Source organism: Salvelinus sp. IW2-2015, linkage group LG37 (assembly GCF_002910315.2).
Source record: "Salvelinus sp. IW2-2015 linkage group LG37, ASM291031v2, whole genome shotgun sequence".
NCBI classification, from domain to species: domain Eukaryota; kingdom Metazoa; phylum Chordata; class Actinopteri; order Salmoniformes; family Salmonidae; genus Salvelinus; species Salvelinus sp. IW2-2015.
This window is the reverse complement of record NC_036876.1, coordinates 13,212,568-13,233,373: the sequence shown is the minus strand read 5'-3', so window position 1 is coordinate 13,233,373 and position 20,806 is coordinate 13,212,568. Positions and strand designations below refer to the sequence as shown.

At 42.4% G+C, this 20,806-nt stretch overlaps 2 protein-coding genes across 3 annotated transcripts in view; one reads left to right on the top strand and one right to left on the bottom strand.

Annotated features, from left to right (window-relative positions):
* alpk1 (alpha-kinase 1) overlaps positions 1-6,289 on the bottom strand; it is a 21,302-nt gene extending 15,013 nt beyond the window's left edge. For both annotated transcript variants that reach the window (XM_023982247.1, XM_070437864.1), the window contains exons 1-2: positions 6,242-6,289; positions 5,516-5,663 (exon numbers count right to left, since the gene is read on the bottom strand). In XM_023982247.1, the coding sequence (XP_023838015.1) occupies positions 5,516-5,633 (118 nt within the window). In that variant the 5' untranslated portion in view covers positions 5,634-5,663; positions 6,242-6,289. The remainder of the gene's footprint in view (positions 1-5,515; positions 5,664-6,241) is intronic.
* A 618-nt stretch (positions 6,290-6,907) lies between these two features.
* LOC111960312 (RAS guanyl-releasing protein 2-like) overlaps positions 6,908-20,806 on the top strand; it is a 105,833-nt gene continuing 91,934 nt past the window's right edge. Inside the window, exon 1 of the mRNA XM_023982274.2 lies at positions 6,908-7,375. The gene's annotated coding sequence lies outside the window, so the exon portion shown is untranslated. The remainder of the gene's footprint in view (positions 7,376-20,806) is intronic.

The window sequence follows — 20,806 nt, the reverse complement described above, 5'->3', positions numbered from 1 at the left end:
GCTATTTCATATGAGAAATACCAAGAAATGAAATCTGGTACAAACGCTCGTGTTACTACTCCCTTCACAGAAACAGCGCAAACTGGCTCTAACCAGAATAGAAAGAGGAGTGGGAGCCCCGGTGCACAACTGAGCAAGAGGACAAGTACATTAGGGTGTTCTAGTTTGAGAAATAGACGCCTCACAAGTCCTCAACTGGCAGCTTCATAATAGTACCGCAAACACCAGTCTCAACGTCAACAGTGAAGAGGCGACTCCGGGATGCTGCCTTCGAGCAGAGTTGCAAAGAAAAAGCCATATCTCAGACTGGCCAATAAAAAGAAAATATAAGATGGGAAAAGAACACAGACATGGACAGAGGGAAGATTGGAAGAAGTGTTATGATAGACAAATCAAGTTTGAGGTGTACGGATCACGAAGAACATTTGTGGACACAGAAAAAATGTTAAGATGCTGGAGGAGTGCTTGACTCCATCTGTCAAGCATGGTGGAGGCGAGTGTGATTGGTATGGAATAGCCTTCATTTCTCAGAACAAGAATAGACTGACGAGTTTCAGAAGAAAGTCTTTGTTTCTGGCCTTTTTGAGCCTGTAATTGAACCCACAAATGCTGATGCTCCAGATACTCAACTAGTCTAAAGGCGGACAATTTTATTGCTTCCTTAATCAGCTCAGCAGTTTTCAGCTGTGCTAACAGAATTGCAAAAGGGTTTTATAATGATCAATTTGCCTTTTAAAATTATAAACTTGTATTTCTGATCAATTTGATGTTATTTTAATGGCAATTTTTTTCCCTTTTCTTTCAAAAACAAGGACATTTCCAAGTAACTCCAAACTTTTGAAAGGTAGTATATTATATATTTATATATCAAATCAAAGTTTATTTGTCACGTGCACCGAATACAACAGGTGTAGTAGACCTTACAGTGAAATGCTTACTTACAGGCTCTAACCAATAGTGCAAAAAAGGTATTAGGTGAACAATAGGTAAGTAAAGAAATAAAAACAGTAAAAAGACAGTGAAAAACAGTAGCGAGGCTATATACAGTAGCGAGGCTATAAAAGTAGCGAGGCTACATACAGACACCGGTTAGTTAGGCTGATTGAGGTAGTATGTACATGTAGATATGGATGAACAGAGAGTAGCAGTAGCGTAAAAGAGGGGTTGGCGGATGGTGGGTGGCGGGACACAATGCAGATAGCCCGGTTAGCCAATGTGTGGGAGCACTGGTTGGTCGGGCCAATTCAGGTAGTATGTACATATATGTATAGTTAAAGTGACTATGTATATATGATAAACAGAGAGTAGCAGCAGCGTAAAAGAGGGGTTGGGGGGGACACACAATGCAAATATATATGTGAGATRAGTAAAGCAGTATGTAAACATTATTATTGACTAGTGTTCTATTATTAAAATGACCAGTGATTCCATGTCTATGTATATAGGGCAGCAGCAGAGGTGTAATGTACTTAGGTAGTACTTAAGTATTTTTACTTAAGTCGTTTTTTGGGGTATTTATATTTTTGCCAACTTTTACTTTTACTTCACTGCATTCCTTAAGAAMATAATGTACTTTTTACTCCATACATTTTTCCTGACACCCAAAAGTACTAGGAAAATAGTCCAATTCACACACTTATCAAGAGAACATCCCTGGTCATCCCTACTGCTTCTGATCTGGCGGACTCACTAAACACAAATGCTTCATTTGTAAATTATGTCTGAGTGTTGGAGCGTGCCCCTGGCTATCTGTAAAAAAATTAAAAACAATTACAAAAAAATAACATTTGGTGCAGCTGTTTTGCTTAATATAAGGAATTTTAAATGATTTATACTTAAGTATATTTTAGCAATTCCATTTACTTTTGATTCTTAAGTATATTTAAAACCAGATACTTTTACTCAAGTAGTATTTTACTGGGTGACTTTCACTGAAGTAGGACAATTGAGTACTTTTTCCACCACTGGGCAGCAGCCTCTAAGATGCAGAATTGAGTAATCGGGTGGTAGCCGGCTAGTGATGGCCTTGAGATAGAAGCTGTTTTTCAGTCTCTCGGTCCCAGCTTTGATGCACCTGTACTGACCTCGCCTTCTGGATGATACATGCCGTGGCTCGGGTGATGGGTGATGTCCTTGATTATATTTTTGGCCTTCCTGTGTGCTGTAAGTGTTCTGGAGGGCAGGCAGTGCACCCTCGGTGATGCGTTCGGCAGACCGCACCACCCTCTGGAGAGCCCTGCGGTTGCAGACGGTGCAGTTGCCATACCAAGCGGTGATACAGCCCAACAGGACGCTCTCAATGGTGCATCTGTAAACGTTTGTGAGGTTCTTAGGGGCCAAGCAAAATGTCTTCAGCCTCCTGAGGATGAAAAGGCGCAATTGAAGTGGGTCTAGGGTGTCAGGTAAGTGAGTCTAGGGTGTCAGGCTGTTGCGCCTTCTTCACCACAATGTCTGTGTGGGTGGACCATTTCAGATTGTCAGTGATGTGTATGCCGAGGAACTTGGAAGCTTTCCACCTTCTCCACTGCAGTCCCGTCGATGTGGATAGGGGCGTGCTCCGTCTGCTGTTTCCTGAAGTCCACGATCAGCTCCTTCATTTTGTTGACGTTGAGGGAGAGGTTATTTTCCTGGCACCACTCCGCCAGGGCCCTCACCTCCTCCCTGTAGGCTGTTGGTAATCAGGCCTACTACKGTTGTGTAGTCTGCAAACGTAATAATTGAGTTGGAGGTGTGCGTGGCCACGCAGTCATGGACAGGGATTACAAGAGGGGGCTGAGCACGCACTCTTGTGGKGCTCCTGTGTTGAGGATCAACGAGGTGGAGGTGTTGTTTTCTACMTTCACCACCTGGGGGCGGCCCRTCAGCAAGTCCAGGACCCAGTTGCACAGGGCAGAGTTCAGACCCAGGGTCCCAAGCTTAATGATGAGCTTGGAGGRTACTATGGTGTTGAAGGCTGAGCTATAGTCAATGAACAGCATTCTGACGTAGGTATTCCTCTTGTCCAGATGGGATAGGGCAGTGTGCAGTCTGATGGCAATTGCACCGTCTGTGGATCTATTGGAGCGGTAAGCAAATTGAAGTGGGTCTAGGGTGTCAGGTAAGGTAGAGGTGATATGATCCTTAACTAGCCTCTCAAAACAGTTCATGATGAAAGAAGTAAGTGCTACGGGGTTATTTAGTTAAGTGACCTTGAGTACAGGAACAATGGTGGACATCTTGAAGCAAGTAGGGACAGCAGACTGGGATAGAGAGAGATTGGATATGTCTGTAAACACTCCAGCCAGCTGGTCTGCGCATGCTCTGAGGAAGCTRCTAGGGATGCCGTCTGGGTCATCAGCCTTACGAGGGTTAACACGCTTACTCAAGTCAGCCATGGAGAACGAGAGCCCACAGTCCTTGGGAGCTGGCAGCTTCGGTGGCACTGTGTTATCCTCAATGCGGACGAAAGTGTTTAGCTTGTCCGGGAGYGAGATGTCAGTGTCTACGACGTGGATGGTTTTCCCTTTGTAATCCGTGATTGTCTGTAGACCCTGCCACATACGTCTTGTGTCTGAGTCGTTGAATAGCGACTCCACTTTGTCTCTGTACTGACGCTTTTGCTTGTTTAATTGCCTTATGGAGGGAATAACTACACTGTTTGTATTCAACCATATTCCCAGTCACCTTGCCATGGTTAAATGCGGTGGTTTGTGCTTTCAGTTTTGCGCGAATGCTGCCATCTAACCACGGTTTCTGGTTCCCATCTACTTCCATTACCCAAGTATTTTCTTGCAAAAATATMTTTGGCTAACGATTTGATGTTTCCAATGAAAATAGGATCTTTAAGTAGTGTGTTGTTTAATTTCCAATATCCYTGAATAGCTTTAGATTTTTAKCAGTTTGTAATTCCAGGGAAATCAAATGACCAGAAAAGGGAGCCAAATGATGATCTACATCCATAAAATTGTAACAAAAAGGGGGAAAATTAGGAATAAATCTATTCTAGATTTTTGTGACATAGTTTTGTTGATCCAGGTATAACCCTTTGCACCCGGATTGAAATAATGCCAGGCATCATCAACAGAGAGATCCTTGCATAATGTTCTGATGATATTGCTAGTTTGAGAGCTTTGCTGATCGTTTTCCACCTAGAAGGAGTCAGTCATCAGGTGTTTCGTTAAAATCCCCTAAGAGATTTAGAGTCTCTGAATATTTGTTGTGTAAATCCTGTAATTTTCTGGCAAGTTGGGGAAAAARGGKYYTWWTTKGRRSMMCCYTCGAGTTATGTCCATACACATTACAGATRAWGAAAATAGCATTGTCCTCCTGAGTGGTGCAGCGGTCTAAGACRCGTCACTATGGAYCCGGGTTCGATCCCAGGCTGTGTTACAGCCCGCCATGACCGGGAGACCCATGARGCGGTGCACAATTGGCCCAGCGTCGTCCGGGTTAGGGGAGGGTTTGGCCGGCCGGTACTTCCTTGTCCCATCGCGCTCTAGCGACTCCTTGTGGCGGGCCGGGCGCCTGCAAGCTGACCCTAGGTCACCAGCTGGATGGTGTTTCCTCTGACACAATGGTACGGACGGCTTCCAGGTTAAGCGAGCAGTGTGTCAAGAAGCAGTACAGCTTGGCAGGGTCGTGTTTCGGAGGACGCATGGCTATCGATCATCACAAGTCCATAGTGTAGTTGTAGCAATGGGACAATACTGTAACTACCAATTGGATATCATGAAATTGGGGACAAAAATGCGTAAAGGTACAAAACAAATGACCCATCGTGAAAATTTAGATTCTAGAATGTCGCCTTTAAACTTGTGGATAAGCGTCAAAACACCAGCAGAATGGWKTGATCCATGACTGAGATAGGCCTATCTCCCTATTGTGACTGAAAAAAAAGACAATATTTCACACAAATGAGTTTCCTGAAGATGGACAAAATCTGCATTACTGCGTTTACAATATAAAARCAAGGCTTTCCTTTTTGTAAGATCTCTCAAACCCCTAGCATTCACTCGATATTGAGTGAGTTGAAAACACACTCCTGTATGAAAATGTGAACAATAAAACAAACAGTAAACCTTGAGGGTTACTCCGACAGAAAACTACGCTCAGGTGAGGTAGCGGTGGTTCCAGCTACAYCAACGTGTCGGAGGAAAAACTGATCAACTGAAGAGAGAAGTCAGCCTGCAGGCGCCCCGCCCGCCACAAGTCGCTAGAGCGAAATGAGCCAAGTAAAGTCCCCCCGGCCAAATCCTCCCCTAACCCGGACAACGCTGGGCCAATTGTGCGCCGCCCTATGGGACTACCAGTCACAGCCATTAGTCTAACCCCAGGCTGTAGTGACGTTGCAACACTGCGATGCAGTGCCTTAGACCGCTGCGCAACTCAGGAGGCAAATTAAGTTATTTTATTTGTATTTAATCATATTCTACTCTAGATTTAAACACCTGACAACACATTATGGCCCCGCAAAGCTTCAAACTTTGTCCCAGCCATAATTGTATAACTAGGCAAAGAGCACCCTCTGCTGGAGTACCTCTGTATCTTTGGAAGTTGAGCTTGGCTTCCTCTGTGGGCTCCACTACCACCAGACCTGCTGCAGACACAGCCCTGTGACACTCCTCTAGCATGGCTCCCACCTCCTGGCTGTCCATGGTGCCTTTTAGTAACCTCTCTTCAGTCCTCTGGAATGTATACAATGAATCGATGTGTAAACAAGAGAATATCAGTGTATGAAAATAAACAGGTGCCCATGTCCCAGGGCCCCCCTCCACAACCTGTGAGAAGCTGAGTGTGTTGCAGTTTCCACTGAAGGAAACAACACGCTTATTTATCTTAGCCAATGGTCTGGTATGAGACAAAAATAAACGGTTATTGACACAGAATAGACTACCTATATTTTTCTATCACAGTCTGTTGTATAGTAAGCTATAGACAGAAATGCAGATAGTTGTAGGCTTCAGTAGGGTAAGTAATACAGTACTTATGATAAGGATAATATGACGTGTCCACTAAATGACTGGTTAGCTGGTTAGCTGATCAACTATACCCGGACAGTGACTGTTGGTAAAGCATGCAGTCAAACAGAGAAAGTCAATAGTACGCGTGAAAGTAACATGTATCGGCTTCTATTTGCCCCATCTTATAAATGACTTATGGCAGAGAAAAATAGAAGTTAAGTGACATCCGTATATTTTTGCTGATCATATAGTGTTATTATACAAAAGATACGATGTGACATTTCCATAAAGTTAAAACCTACCTCTGACACCGTCGGCTTCTAACTTCCTGGTTGGGCAGAAYTTTGGAGGATGGGCATTTGTGAGTACTGCAATTTCATTGGTTTAAATTCTGAATTTAAGATCGATTGAAATCACGTGGGAATCTCTAGTTTAAAAACACGGGCATTGCGAGTCTCTCTCTCTGTGACTTGAGCCACCAGTGTCTTTATTGATAATAATGAATAGCGTACTGTTGTAAAATCGATTGATTAACAAGACAACATAAAACATTCTGAATCAGGAGGCTGCTCAATTCTTGGACATCAACATGCCACGAATGTTCTCCGTAGTCTCGCAATGTCAGAATGTTTAGAGGATATGTAGCCTAGATGTTTTGCATGTTGAACACTGATATGTCAAACAGACACAGTGTGCCTGTGTGTTAGGCCTATATTAACCTAAATTCTTCCTGAAAAAGCGGTACAATGTAACCAATGTCTACATCTACCTATCAATTGTGAAAGACTATTCAAACAGATTGCCTAAGAACAAAATTACCAGGCCTAATAGCCTATATGCCCCAAATGTATAAATAAATACCGTCATCATTCATGCACATTTATTGGCGGTGGGGTGCTATATACGATGATGCATCGCAAATAGGCGGAACTGTGCGACAGTAGATTGAGCTCAACCACTGCAGTGTAAACCTTACAGCACAGCATATTACTTATGTACGGCTCTAGCGATCTACAGTATTGAGGGTAAAACCGCAACAGGCATCTATTTTAACTTGGCGCTAAGTGCTGGCAGCTGGCAGTAGTAGTTCGTTGCATAAGCGCATGGGCAGACGTGTATTTGAGACCTGTAGCTGTGGAGAATCAACTCCAACGGATCTCATATCTGGAACTTGTGACTTCATGTTCGTATTATTTACTGCGTCTTTTTGCAAGGACTTGCACGTGCATGCGTAGGCTTTATCGTTGGGTCTAGATGCTACCCAAACAACTATACCCGTACAGTTCGATCAATGCGATCTAGACCATAGCAAGCCAACTTACATGGTCTGGTCATTTGTTTATGGAAGGTATCCTGGCGTACAGGCTGATATTATTTTAGTTTCAGCGCATAACTAGGCAAACATTTCGTGTGATGGGACTCTCCGCACTCTGAAGGTAAGACATGTCTGGCTACAACAGAGTGCATGGTTATGCACTTGTGATGTAATTCATGGTCTGCGATATTAATTCGATAAACCATTTATGCGTGACTGATTTGTCTTGGTTTGGACGGCTCTTGGCTTCGTTACCTCACTTTTGGCTTTATACCCGAATAAGGCGAACTTGTGGAGGGTCATTTCAAGAAGCAAGCTGTGACATTAGTTATATTTTGATAGTGTGTTATTTTCCAATGGCTCTTTACATGATCTCCAAGTTGCGCAATTTTAAATATGATTTATGCGCATGTGGTGCAAGAGAGGAATAGCCTAATCATGTAAACATTGCCCAGGGAGATCATTCAAGATTGACTTTGAAATTGGACGTCTATACATATCCTGAGGACATCGGGAAATGCCTTCAAAACCAGCCAAGCAACCTGGTCTCAGAACATTTGGTATTATTCTGTACATAACGCGAACAAAGGCACCCCAATGTAGTGAGTTCGAATCTCATCACGGACAATTTGAGCTATTTAGAAACTTTGCACAATACTTAGCATGTTGGCTAACCCTTCCCCTAACATTAACCCTTCCCCTAACATTAACCCTTCCCCTAACATTAACCCTTCCCCTAACATTAACCCTTTAATCTAACGCCTAACCATAACCCCAATGGAACAATACAGAGCAGAAGGAGCAGTACAGGTTGTCAAAAACAATTAGAAATTTGTTGTTTGGAGCAACTTCAAAATTAGACTTTTGGGAAATGTGGATAAACGTCTAATTCTGCAGTGAGACTGTGAGAGCTTGTTGGCATTGCCACATGTAAAGTGAGAATATGAGTTAGCAGTGGCATGTTTCTTCATGCTCTAGCAAACCACGCCTCTGTGTTTGCCACAGTAATGCCAGGGTGTGAATATTCTCACATGCCTATTGAGTGAAACAGATGGGCTATATTTGTGTATGAGACAGACCGTGTTATATTTGTACTACTGGTGATGAAGTTACCACTGCTGTTGAATATTTTGGCTGCTCGCTACCCTCTTTGTATCACATGCCAATTAGTGAGATACGTTACCAGCTATTGACATCGTGATATCATTGTTCAACACAAAGAAACACCCTGTATGGTTATTCATGTGTTTGAATTGCATTGTTTTAAAAAGGGGCATTGTTATGACCTGGTAATATAGCCTACACTAATATCACTCATACGTCATATTCAAGTACAGTATTAGGTATACAGCACATTTGCATTAACTATTAGGTCTAATGTTATTCATAGGCACTTTAGAGAGCTGCTCCCCACAACTGATGATGGCAAATAAGTCCCTAAACACATTGACATAAACAACAAGATCTCACGCTTTGACTTCAGATTCAGACGTTTCCCCAAACGTCAAATTTCGTTGTTGTTTATCGGTTGTCACAGTGATCAGTTGAGCCACCTGCTGCTGCTGTCGCCAGCGCATCCCATGGTTATATTTGGGTGTTAATTCCGAATGGTTAAGTTAGGGTTAAAACAACTCCACGGTTAAATATAAGCATTAATTCCGAATTGTTAAATTAAGGGGTAAGGTTTGGACTACATAAAAAAAAAAATAAGATGTCTAGCACTGCAATTGAACACTCGACCCTGTGAGCCAGAGCTTGCGGCTTACGCCCATCCACAATCCCTATCCACAACGCCATAGCACAGAGTTTCCCAACTCGGTCCTCGTGACTCCAAGGGTTGCGCGTTTTGTTTCCCCCCCCTAACACGGGCGTCAAACTCATTCCATGGAAGGCCTAGTGTCTGCAGGTTTTTAGTTTTTCCGTTCATTTAAGACCTAGACAACCGAGTGAGGGGAGTTCTTTACTAAACAGTGACCTTAATTCATCAATCAAGGTAGGAGCGAAAATCCATAGACACATGGCCCTCTGGGGAATGAGTTTGACACGGCTGATTCAACTGATCAAAGCTTGATGATCCTTTGATTATTTTAATCAGCTGTGTAGTGTTAGGGCAAAAACCAAAATGTGCACCCCTTGGGTTCCCGAGACCGAGTTTGGGAAACTTTTCCCTGGCAAAACCCAAGCCTACTTGATGGTAATAGCGCTGACCGTTGCCCCTAGTGACAGGTTTTGAAGGAATCTCCCGAAGTCCTCGGGACATGGATGAACGTCCAATTTCGAAGTGAATCTTGAGAAACCTGGCTGCATATGAATCAGCTATGAGTGTTGGGTTACTTTCCAGTCTGTGCRCTATGCTTTGTGTGGCTCCGCAGGCGGCACGGGGCGATAAAATAAAACAAGTGAGAGGTCAAACCCTTGCTCACTTTGTTTGGGTATCGATCCGCTGGCATCATTACTTGGTGTCTGGAGCGCAGGCAGGGGTTGTGGGTGGCCCGACTCCACCGGCTCTGTCAGACGCTTTCTTCCAACCGCCCACAGAGCAGCGGGGATTAGGACCGGGCCGGGGTGTTCTGGCCGTTGAGTTGGTCTGCAGTGCAGCCTCACTGATTTGACCACAGTTTCTATCCCTCCCTGCTAGAATGTTGCCTGTCAGATTTAGGGCTTTGACTTGTAAGTCTGTCTGGAGGTTTTCACTAAAGCTTTTGACATGGCTCAATTGAGAAACATGGTGGGATGATGGGAATGGAGGGGATATACAGTACCAGTCAAAAGTTTGGACACACTTACTCATTCAAGGGTTTTTCTTTATTTTTACTATTTTCTACATTGTAGAATAATAGTGAGGACATCAAAACTATGAAATGACACACATGGAATCATGTAGTAACCAAAAAAGTATTAAACAAATCAAAATATATTTGAGATTCTTCAAGGTAGCCCCCTTTGCCTTGATGACAGCTTTGCACACTCTTGGCATTCTCTCAACCAGCTTCATGAGGTAGTCACCTGGAATGCATTTCAATTAACAGGTGTGCCTTGTTAAAAGTGAATTTGTGGAATTTCTTTCCTTCTTATTGCGTTTGAGCCAATCAGTTGTGTTGTGACAAGGTAGGGGTGGTATACAGAAGATAGCCCTATTTGGTACTATACCAAGTCCATATTATGGTAAGAATAGCTCAAATAAGCAAAGAGAAACAACAGTCCATCATTACTTTAAGACATGAAGGTCAGTAAATCTGGAAAATTAAGAACTTTTAACGTTTCTTCAAGTGCAGTCGCAAACACCATCAAGCACTATGATGAAACTGGCTCTCATGAGGACCGCCACAGGAAAGGAAGACCCAGAGTTACATCTGCTGCAGAGGATAAGTTCATTAGAGTTCCAGCCTCAGATTGCAGCCTAAATAAATGCTTCACAGAGTTGAAGTAACAGACGCACTCTTCAGAGGAGACTGAGTGAATCAGGCCTTCATGGTCGAATTGCTGCAAAGAAACCACTACTAAAGGACACCAATAATAAGAAGAGACTTGCTTGGGCCAAGAAACACAAGCAATGGACATTAGACAGGTGGAAATCTGTCGTTTGGTCTGATGAGTCCAAATTTGAGATTTTTGGTTCCATCCTCCGTGTCATTGTGAGACGCAGAGTAGATGAACGGATGATCTCTGCATGTGTAGTTCACACCGTGAAGCATGGAGGAGGCGATGTGATGATGTGGGGGATGCTTTGCTGGTGACACTGTCAGTGATTTATTCAGAATTCAAGGCACACTTAACCAGCATGGCTACCACAGCATTCTGCAGCGATACGCCATCCCATCTGTTTTGCGCTTAGTGGGACTATCATTTGTTTTTCAACAGGACAATGACCCAAAACACACCTCCGGGCTGTGTAAGGGCTATTTAACCAAGAACGAGAGTTATGGTGCTGCATCAGATCACCTGACCTTAACCCAATTGAGATGGTTTGGGATGAGTTGGACTGCAGAGTGGAGGAAAAGCAGCCAACAAGTGCTCTACATATGTTGGAACTTCTTCAAGACTGTTGAAAAAGCATTCCAGGTGAAGCTGGTTGAGAGAATGCCAAGAGTGTGCAAAGCTGTCATCAAGGCAAAGGGTGGTATTTTCATTTGTTTAACACTTTTTAAAAATGTACTACATCATTCCATATGTGTTATTTTATAGTGTTGATGTATTCAGAAAATAGTAAAAAATAAAGAAAAACCCTTGAATGAGTAGGCGTGTCCAAATGTTTGACTGGTACTGTATGTATGTGTAGGCCTACAGGTGTTCTGAGGTCAAACCTTTATCAGCTTGTTTTGGTGTGGTTCTGTTCGTTGCATGAAGAGCTGAGCTGAATGTTGTTGATTAACTTCAGCAATTATTTGAATATTGGGTAACGTGCTGCTTACTGTGCTCTTGTTGCGTATCAGTTACTGATTGAGAGAAATGCACCATCCTGCAAATAATATTGTATCTAGGCATTTCCTGCTCGACGCACCTTCAGCTACACATACTGTGCAACACGTAAAATACATAGTCCCTTCAGTAGAACTAGCTGATCAATTAGTCCAAAATCCCAACCTAAAATCTTGCATAGGCCTGCTATAAAGTCAATGACATAACTATTGCACTGTGCTTGTTCAAAGGCCTGCTAGGATGAGTGTTTGTGTAACTGTCTGGATTCGAACCAGGGTCTGCTACATGATTGTTAGCCCTCTGAGCTAAAGCAGGAGCATTAGCTCGGGAGTTACCCATTGATTGCACGAGTATGATTCACCGATGCACCCCTGTTACATTTGGAGTGAATGAGCCTGTTGTTTTGGTGTTCTACACCTCTGCAGCATGAACAAAGGAAGCCAGCTGAGGTGGGTGTGATGCACAGGTAGAAATCTGATCTCTCTCTCTCCACACAGACAGCCTCCAAGCTTTCCTCCATCCTTTCTCCTCAGGCATATTACCCTACTCCTCTCTTAAAGCTTTATGTGTACATGCTTGACATTTCATTCATCTCCAGGACCAGGGAGCGACCTCACCGACCTGCGGCAACACCGCCATGCCCCAGCGCCTTGTTAGGCATGCTGAGCTTAATTAGATTCTTTGTAAAGGCCTGATTTATGCCCAAGGACTGAGATATGGTTAGAGGAGGGAGAGAGGGACTGGGGGGGAGGGAAGGGTGAGCGAGATGAAAAAAGAGAAGGGGGGGAGGGAGAATGTACGGAGGCTGATCAGTAGGAGGTGAGAAAAAAAAAGCAAAATAAATCCCAGGAGTGCAAAATAAACCAACAAAGAAACTAATTACAGGTAGCAGCTACCCAGACGCATGTAGTCGCATCACTGGGGTTACGGTTCACTGCTTCCTCTCCTCTGTACTTCACTCCCTTCTCGTTCTCTCCCTTCCTCTATCTCCTTCTTTCTCTACCTCCATGTCTCTCCAAATTTCTCTCCATCTCTCTCTCCCTCCCACATGTTCCCGAGAGGAGAAATAGAGGACCTGTACAATGTCATCTTGTCATTGCTCCAGAACCTTAAAGGGCAAAGATGGAACACCTGGGAGGGAGCAGAGAAAGAGGGAGGGAAAAGGGTAAAAGTGTAACGGCTATAGATCAAGCAGTCTTGAATTGAAGCAGCCAGGAGAGACATAGTCAATGAGGTAGGTGGGAGAACATATTAAAATACAGTGGGTGACTCTGTGAAGTAGTCACAATTGTCTGCTTGTACTAGTGCACTGTGTAGCGCCAGTAGTTGCAACAGGTGTGAAGTATACAGTTTTCTTGTTTGAAAGAATTGACCATGCATAGAAAATGTGTTTGTACACATTTGATCATTTGTGTTTTATCACTGGATTACCTCAGTTTATGTCTACATGCCCACAAAAACATTCACAGAGACCTTTCTGGACAATTTCATTCCAGCGGGAGCTGAAAACATTTTTGTTATCAGATTGTTCTGGCAATTCTCACAAAGGAACTTCATTGGGAGGAGGGATGTTTAACATGCTTTTTACATTTGTATCACAAACCATTTTTGAGAGAGATCATGATGAAATTGGCAATTTTAGACCTTTACATACCCCAGTAAGACCCTATGATCTGTGAACCGTACATGATACAGACATCTTGGTGTCTTTATACTCCTTATAGGTGAAATGCATATGAATTCAATCTGTTTTTGACAGCATTCCGTTTGCTTTAAACAATAGCTTTCCACACATGTTTACCCATGGAAGAATGTGAATTTTTGGAGAAGTTACTTTTTGGAACCAAATCCCAAAAACATTCAGGAGATTAAGGTGCTTAGTGTTAACTAATTTGGCATACCCCGCAATACCATTAGACATCCATGTCTTCATCAATGGAAAAGATACATGGTTTTGAGTTTGATACTTAAAAGCTTACAAACAGTATTGTCAAACAATATAATTTATTGAAAAAAATAATAAAAATCATTAAACCTTTTTTAATGTCAATTATCTATATTTTTTTGATATTCACATATGTTGTAGGTTAAACCACATTTCAGTTCTGACATGTTGGTGTTGTGCCTGCCATCAGTTGAGACACAACATGCTCTTGAATACAGGGTGGGTGTCATTTCAACAATAGAATTAGAATGGACTTATCCCTTCAGACAACTACAATTTAGCTGGTACACCATTAAATTTTTTTTTTTTTAAATTTAATTTAAATTTACTACCACAAAGATGACGGCTGGTCCACCCACCGTCGATTGTTATCTTAAATGGTCAAGTCTATTCTATCCATCTTTATTTCAATAGGTTTCCAGTATAATGTTAAGCAACAGATATTTCCATTCAAGTCAACATTCTCTGTGTGGACCCCCAACCATCTTTGTGGTACCATTTGAAAGTTGAAATTTAAATTGTATTCCCATTTTAGTACATTTATCAGCCAAAACATGACACCCACCCTGTATTCAAGAGCATGTTGTGTCTCAACTGGTGGCTGACACAGCACAAAACCCTTCGATTATTTAAATTGGGGTCAAAGCTACAACATATGCTAATATGAAAAAAATTGGCGTTTATGGGTTTTTTGATAATTGATGTTAAATGTTTATTTTTTAAAGGTTTTTGTTTATTTTGGCAAAGCTTTTAAATTATATCAAATCTCAACCATTTGTCTTTTCCAGTAATGAAGACATGACTGTCTCATGGTACTGTATGGTGGGGTATGCAAAAGGGGTAAACTTTGAGCACCTTTTATGGCTTGAAAGTTTTGGCATTCAGGCCCAAAAAGTCAATTTCTGAGCACTTTTTTTTATATATATATTTTTTTTATATACAGTCGTGGCCCAAAGTATGACACAAATATAAATTTTCACAAAGTTTGCTGCTTCAGTGTCTTTAGATATTTTTGTCAGATGTTACTATGGAATACTGAAGTATAATTACAAGCATTTCATAAGTGTCAAAGGCTTTTATTGACAATTACATGAAGTTGATGAAAAGAGTCAATATTTGCAGTGTTGACCCTTCTTTTTCAAGACCTCTGCAATCCACTCTGGCATGCTGTCAATTTACTTCTGGGCCACATCCTGACTGATGGCAGCCCATTCTTGCATAATCAATGCTTGGAGTTTGTCAGAATTTGTGGGTTTTTGTTTGTCCAATCCGCCTCTTGAGGAGGCAGGTTCTCAATGGGATTAAGGTCTGGGTAATTTCCTGGCCATGGACCCAAAATATCGATGTTTTGTTCCCCGAGCCACTTAGTTATCATGTTTGCCTTATGGCAAGGTGCTCCATCAGGCTGGAAAAGGAATTGTTTGTCACCAAACTGTTCCTGGATGGTTGGGAGAAGTTGCTCTCGGTGGATGTGTTGGTACCATTCTTTATTCATGGATGTGTTCTTAGGCAAAATTGTGAGTGAGCCCACTTCCTTGGCTGAGAAGCAACCCCAAACATGAATGGTCTCAGGATGCTTTAGTGTTGGCATGACACAGGACTGATGGTAGCGCTCAACATTGTCTTCTCCGGACAAGCTTTTTTTCGGATGCCCCAAACAATCGGAAAGGGGATTCATCAGAGAAAATGACTTTACCCCAGTCCTCAGCAGTCCAATCCCTGTACCTTTTGCAGAATATCAGTCTGTCCCTGATGGTTTTTCCTGGAGAGAAGTTCACTTCTTTGCTGCCCTTCTTGACACCAGGCCATCCTCAAAGTCTTCGCCTCACTGTGCGTGCAGATGCACTCGCCTGCCTGCTGTCATTCCTGAGCAAGCTCTGTACTGGTGGTGCCCCGATCCCACAGCTGAATCAACTTTAGGAGACGGTCCTGGCACTTGCTGGACTTTCTTGGGCACCCTGAAGCCTTCTTCACAACAATTTAACCACTCTCCTTGAAGTTCTTGATGATCCGATAAATGGTTGATTTAGGTGCAATCTTACTGGCAGCAATATCCTTGCCTGTGAAGCCCTTTTTGTGCAAAGCAATGATGACGGCTTGTGTTTCCTTGCAGGTAACCACGGTTGACAGAGGAAGAACAATGATTCCAAGCACCGCACTTTTTTTGAAGCTTCCAGTCTGTTATTCAAACTCAATCAGCATGACAGAGTGATCTCCAGCCTTGTCCTCGTCAACACTCACACCTGTGTTAATGAGAGAATCACTGACATGTCAGCTGGTCCTTTTGTTGCAAGGCTGAAATGCAGTGGATTTTTTGGGGGGGATTCAGTTCATTTGCATGGCAAAGAGGGACATTGCAATTCATCTGATCACTCTTCATAACATTCTGGAGTATATGCAAATTGCCATCATACAAACTGAGGCAGCAGACTTTGAATTTATATTTGTGTCATTCTCAAAAATTTTGGCCACGACTTTTTAAAACATTTTTTTATGTTAATTTTAAATGTTTTATATTTATTTTCTTTTTTTTTGTGCGCTTGGCTGCATCCCTGATAATATATCCATCATAACATTTGTTGTTGTCCCCCAACCCCAACCAGATATTGTGCTACGAGGGTACTGAAACACCAAGGTTTTCTATAGTACATATGAATAAGGAAAACAAGCAATATATGCATTAGAACAAGTTTTATTTAGACAAACATCAACCACAAATAGTTCCAACCAATCACAATTAGAAGCTTTAAAGTCAAAACATCAAATATTCAAACTACTACTAATTACAACTAACACCTCCTGTATAAATGTTTCTCACATTTCAGATAAACATAAACCAACATCCAAATGACTGTGTGGAGGGGTTAGCCTACAGTCGTATGAAAAAGTTTGGGCACCCCTGACAATTTCCATGATTTCCATTTATAAATAATTGGGTGTTTGGATCAGCAATTTCATTTTGATCTATCAAATATCTGATGGACACAGTAATATTTCAGTAGTGAAATTAGGTTTATTGGATTAACAGAAAATGTGCAATATGCATCAAAACAAAATTAGACAGGTGCATACATTTGGGCACCCCAATAGAAAAATCACATCAATATTTAGTAGAGCCTCCTTTTGCTAAAATAACAGCCTCTAGACGCTTCCCATAGCCTCTAATGAGTGTCTGGATTCTGGATGAAGGTATTTTGGACCATTCCTCCTTACAAAACATCTCCAGTTCAGTTAGGTTTGATGGTTGCCGAGCATGGACAGCCCACTTCAAATCATCCCACAGATTCTCAATGATATTCAGGTCTGGGGACTGGGATGGCCATTCCAGAACATTGTACTTGTTCCTCTGCATAAATGCCCGGGTAGATTTTGAGCAGTGTTTTGGGTCRTTGTCTTGTTGAAATATCCAGCGCCGGCGTAACTTCAACTTTGTGACTGATTCTTCAACATTATTCCCAAGAATCTGCTGATATTGAGTGGAATCCATGCGACCCTCAACTTTAACAAGATTCCCAGTACCGGCACTGGCCACACAGCCACACAGCATGACGGAACCCCCACCAAATTTTACTGTGGGTAGCAAGTGTTTTTCTTGGAACGCTGTGTTCTTTTGCCGCCATGCATAACGTCCCTTATGACCAAATAACTCAATCTTTGTTTCATCAGTCCACAGCACCTTATTCCAAAATGAAGCTGGCTTGTCCAAATGTGCGTTTGCATACCTCAAGCGACTCTGTTTGTGGCGTGTGTGCAGAAAAGGCTTCTTCCGCATCACTCCCATACAGCTTCTCCTTGTGCAAAATGCGCTGAATTGTTGAATGATGCACAGTGACACCATCTGCAGCAAGATGATGTTGTAGGTCTTTGGAGGTGGTTTGTGGGCTGTTTTTGACCGTTCTCACCATCCTTCGCCTTTGCCTTTCCGATTATTATACTTGGCCTGCCACTTCTGGCCTGAACAAGAACTGTGCCTGTGGTCTTCCATTTCTTCACTATGTTCCTCACAGTGGACACTGACAGCTTAAATCTCTGCGATAGCTTTAAGTAGCCTTCCTCTAAACCATAATGTTGAACAATCTTTGTTTTCAGGTCATTTGAGAGTTGTTTTGAGGCCCCCATGTTGCCACTCTTCAGAGGAGAGTCAAAGAGAACAACAACTTGCAATTGGCCACCTTAAATACCTTTTCTCATGATTGGATGCACTTGTCTATGAAGTTCAAGGCTTAATGAGCTCACCAAACCAATTGTGTGTTCCAATTAATCAGTGCTAAATAGTTACAGGTATTCAAATCAACAGAATGACAAGGGTGCCCACATTTTTGCATAGCCTATTTTTCACATCTGATTTAATTTCATACAACTTAATATTGCTACACTAAAAATCTTTGGACAATACCCCAGTACTCGGCTTTTATTAGAAAATGAATGGCTATGCCACTGATCATTTTCTGTGACGACATAGTAAATTATTATGCAGCCTCAGAGGGGTGCCCAAACTTTTTCCTACGACTGTATATGTGCGAGTGTGTGTTTCACTGTGTGTTTGTGTGGGTTATTGTTTGAATCAGTGTTTCTCTTTATGACAAAGCCTCATGAAGCAGTTTATGGTGGACATCACATTTCTGGCACTTGGCTTTTGGTGTACCTGTGCACCCTGGTACCTTGCATCTCCCCTTCTTTTCAGCCATAATCATCCAGTGGGCTGTGGCATCCAGGCGAATTGGAGCAGCGGGTCCTTTTCTCCTCATACTCACCAGTAATTGTGGAACTGGGATGACCTTTCTTGCACTCCAGACTTGTTCCACTTTTGCGTAGGCCTTCAGTGATGTATGACTTGAAGGTATACAGATTAATTTGTTCCTTCTTTCTCATGCCAATGCCATCACAATCTCTTCAGTAGAGCAGCCAGGTGGTCACGATGATCATATCCAGGAAGTGGAACACCAGCCGGTGGTACCACTTCTTTGATCTGATTTTGTTCCTGTACAGTGCAATCAGTTAGTCAAGCAGATCCACCCGACCGATATTCTTGTTGTATTCTTTCACCACAGCAGGGCAGGGGACTTTGGTGATCATCTTTCAATTGCGATCCCACATGTCAACCTCAGGGAGTTTTTTTTGATGACCTCCCATCTATTCAGTATCATGGTGTCAGCTACTTGGGACACTCGGCAGGCTTTGTTCCAAAACATGCGGGTGCCTGGTAAACCAAACAATGACATGTACACCACAATACCCAGGAAATGCTCCAATTCTTTTGCCGTGAGGTTAAGTTGCTTGTTTGCGTTACATTGTATCGCATATACAGTTGAAGTCGGAAGTTTCCATACACCTTAGCCAAATGCATTTAAACTCAGTTTTTCACAATTCCTGACATTTAATCCTAATAAGAATTCCCTGTCTTAGGTCAATTAGGATCACCACTTTATTTTAAGAATGTGAAATGTCAGAATAATAGAGTGATTTAATTTCAGCTTTTAGTTCCTTCATCACATTCCCAGTAGGTCAGAAGTTTACATACACTCAATTAGTATTTGGTAGCATTGACTTTAAATTGTTTAACTTGGGTCAAACATTTCCGGTAACCTTCCACAAGCTTCCCAAAATACGTTGGGTGAATTTTGGCCCATTCCTCCTGACAGAGCTGGTGTAACTGAGTCAGGTTTGTAGGCCTCCTTGCTCGCACATACTTTTTCAGTTCTGCCCACAAATTTTATGAAGGATTGAGGTCAAGGCTTTGTGATGGCCACTCCAATACCTTGACTTTGTTGTTCTTGAGCCATTTTGCCACAATTTTGGAAGTATGCTTGGGGTCATTGTCCATTTGGAAGACCCATTTGCGACCAAGCTTTAAGTTCCTGACTGATGTCTTGAGATGTTGCTTCAATATATCCACATAATGTGAAGTGCACCAGTCCCTCCTGCAGCAAAGCACCCCCACAACATGATGCTGCCATCCCCGTGCTTCACGGTTGGGATGGTGTTCCTCGACCTGCAAGCCTCCCCCTTTATCCTCCCAACATAATTATGGCCAAACAGTTCTATTTTTGTTTCATCAGACCGGAGAACATTTCTCCAAAAAGTATAATCTTTGTCCCCATGTGCATTTGCAAACCATAGTCTGGCTTTTTTATGGCAGTTTTGGTGCAGTGGCTTCTTCCTTGCTGAGTGGCCTTTCAGGTTATGTCGATATAGGACTCGTTTTACTGCGGATATAGATACTTTTGTACCTGTTTCCTCCAGCATCTTCACAAGGTCCTTTGCTGTTGTTCTGGGATTGATTTGCACTTTTTGCACCAAAGTACGTTCATCTCTAGGAGACAGAACGTGTCTCCTTCCTGTGTGGTATGACGGCTGCGTGGACCCATGATGTTTATACTTGCTTACTATTGTTTGTACAGATGAACGTGGTACCTTCAGGCGTTTGGAAATTGCTCCCAAGGATGAACCAGACTTGTGGAGGTCTACAATTTTGGCTGATTTTCTTTTGATTTTCCCATGATGTCAAACAAAGAGGCACTGAGTTTGAAGGTAGGCCTTGAACTACATCCACAGGTACACCTCCAATTGACTCAAATAATGTCAATTAGCCTTTCAGAAGCTTCTATATCCATGACATTTTCTGGAATTTTCCAAGCTGTTTAAAGGCACAGTCAACTTAGTGTATGTAAACTTCTGACCCACTGGAATTGTGATACAGTGAAATAATCTGTCTGTAAACAATTTGTTGGAAAAATTACTTCTGTCATGCGCATAGTAGATGTCCTAACCGACTTGCCAAAACTATAGTTTGTTAACAAGACATTTGTGGAGAGGTTGAAAAACAAGTTTTAATGTCTCCAGCATAAGTGTATGTGAACTTCCGAATTCAACTGTATATTTGACTGCCCTAAAATTACTTCCAGAATGTCTTCTGAGAAAAACTGCTTGATATCATCAGATCTTGAAAGCAGGGCCTGCCATTCTGGGTAAGCATTGAAGTATGCATTGTGGGATGTTCTCCACCGGGGTAGGCGTGGAACATCAACCTCTGCAACATCTTCATCCTCAGACTGTCTCATTGTCAACAGACAGGCATTCTCCTTTAAAAAAGAAAGCAGGAAACATACATTTGAAAGTGTCATATACCCTTCTTCATCCACTGACACGCATGCACACACACACACACACATTACTTTGCTGACTGAC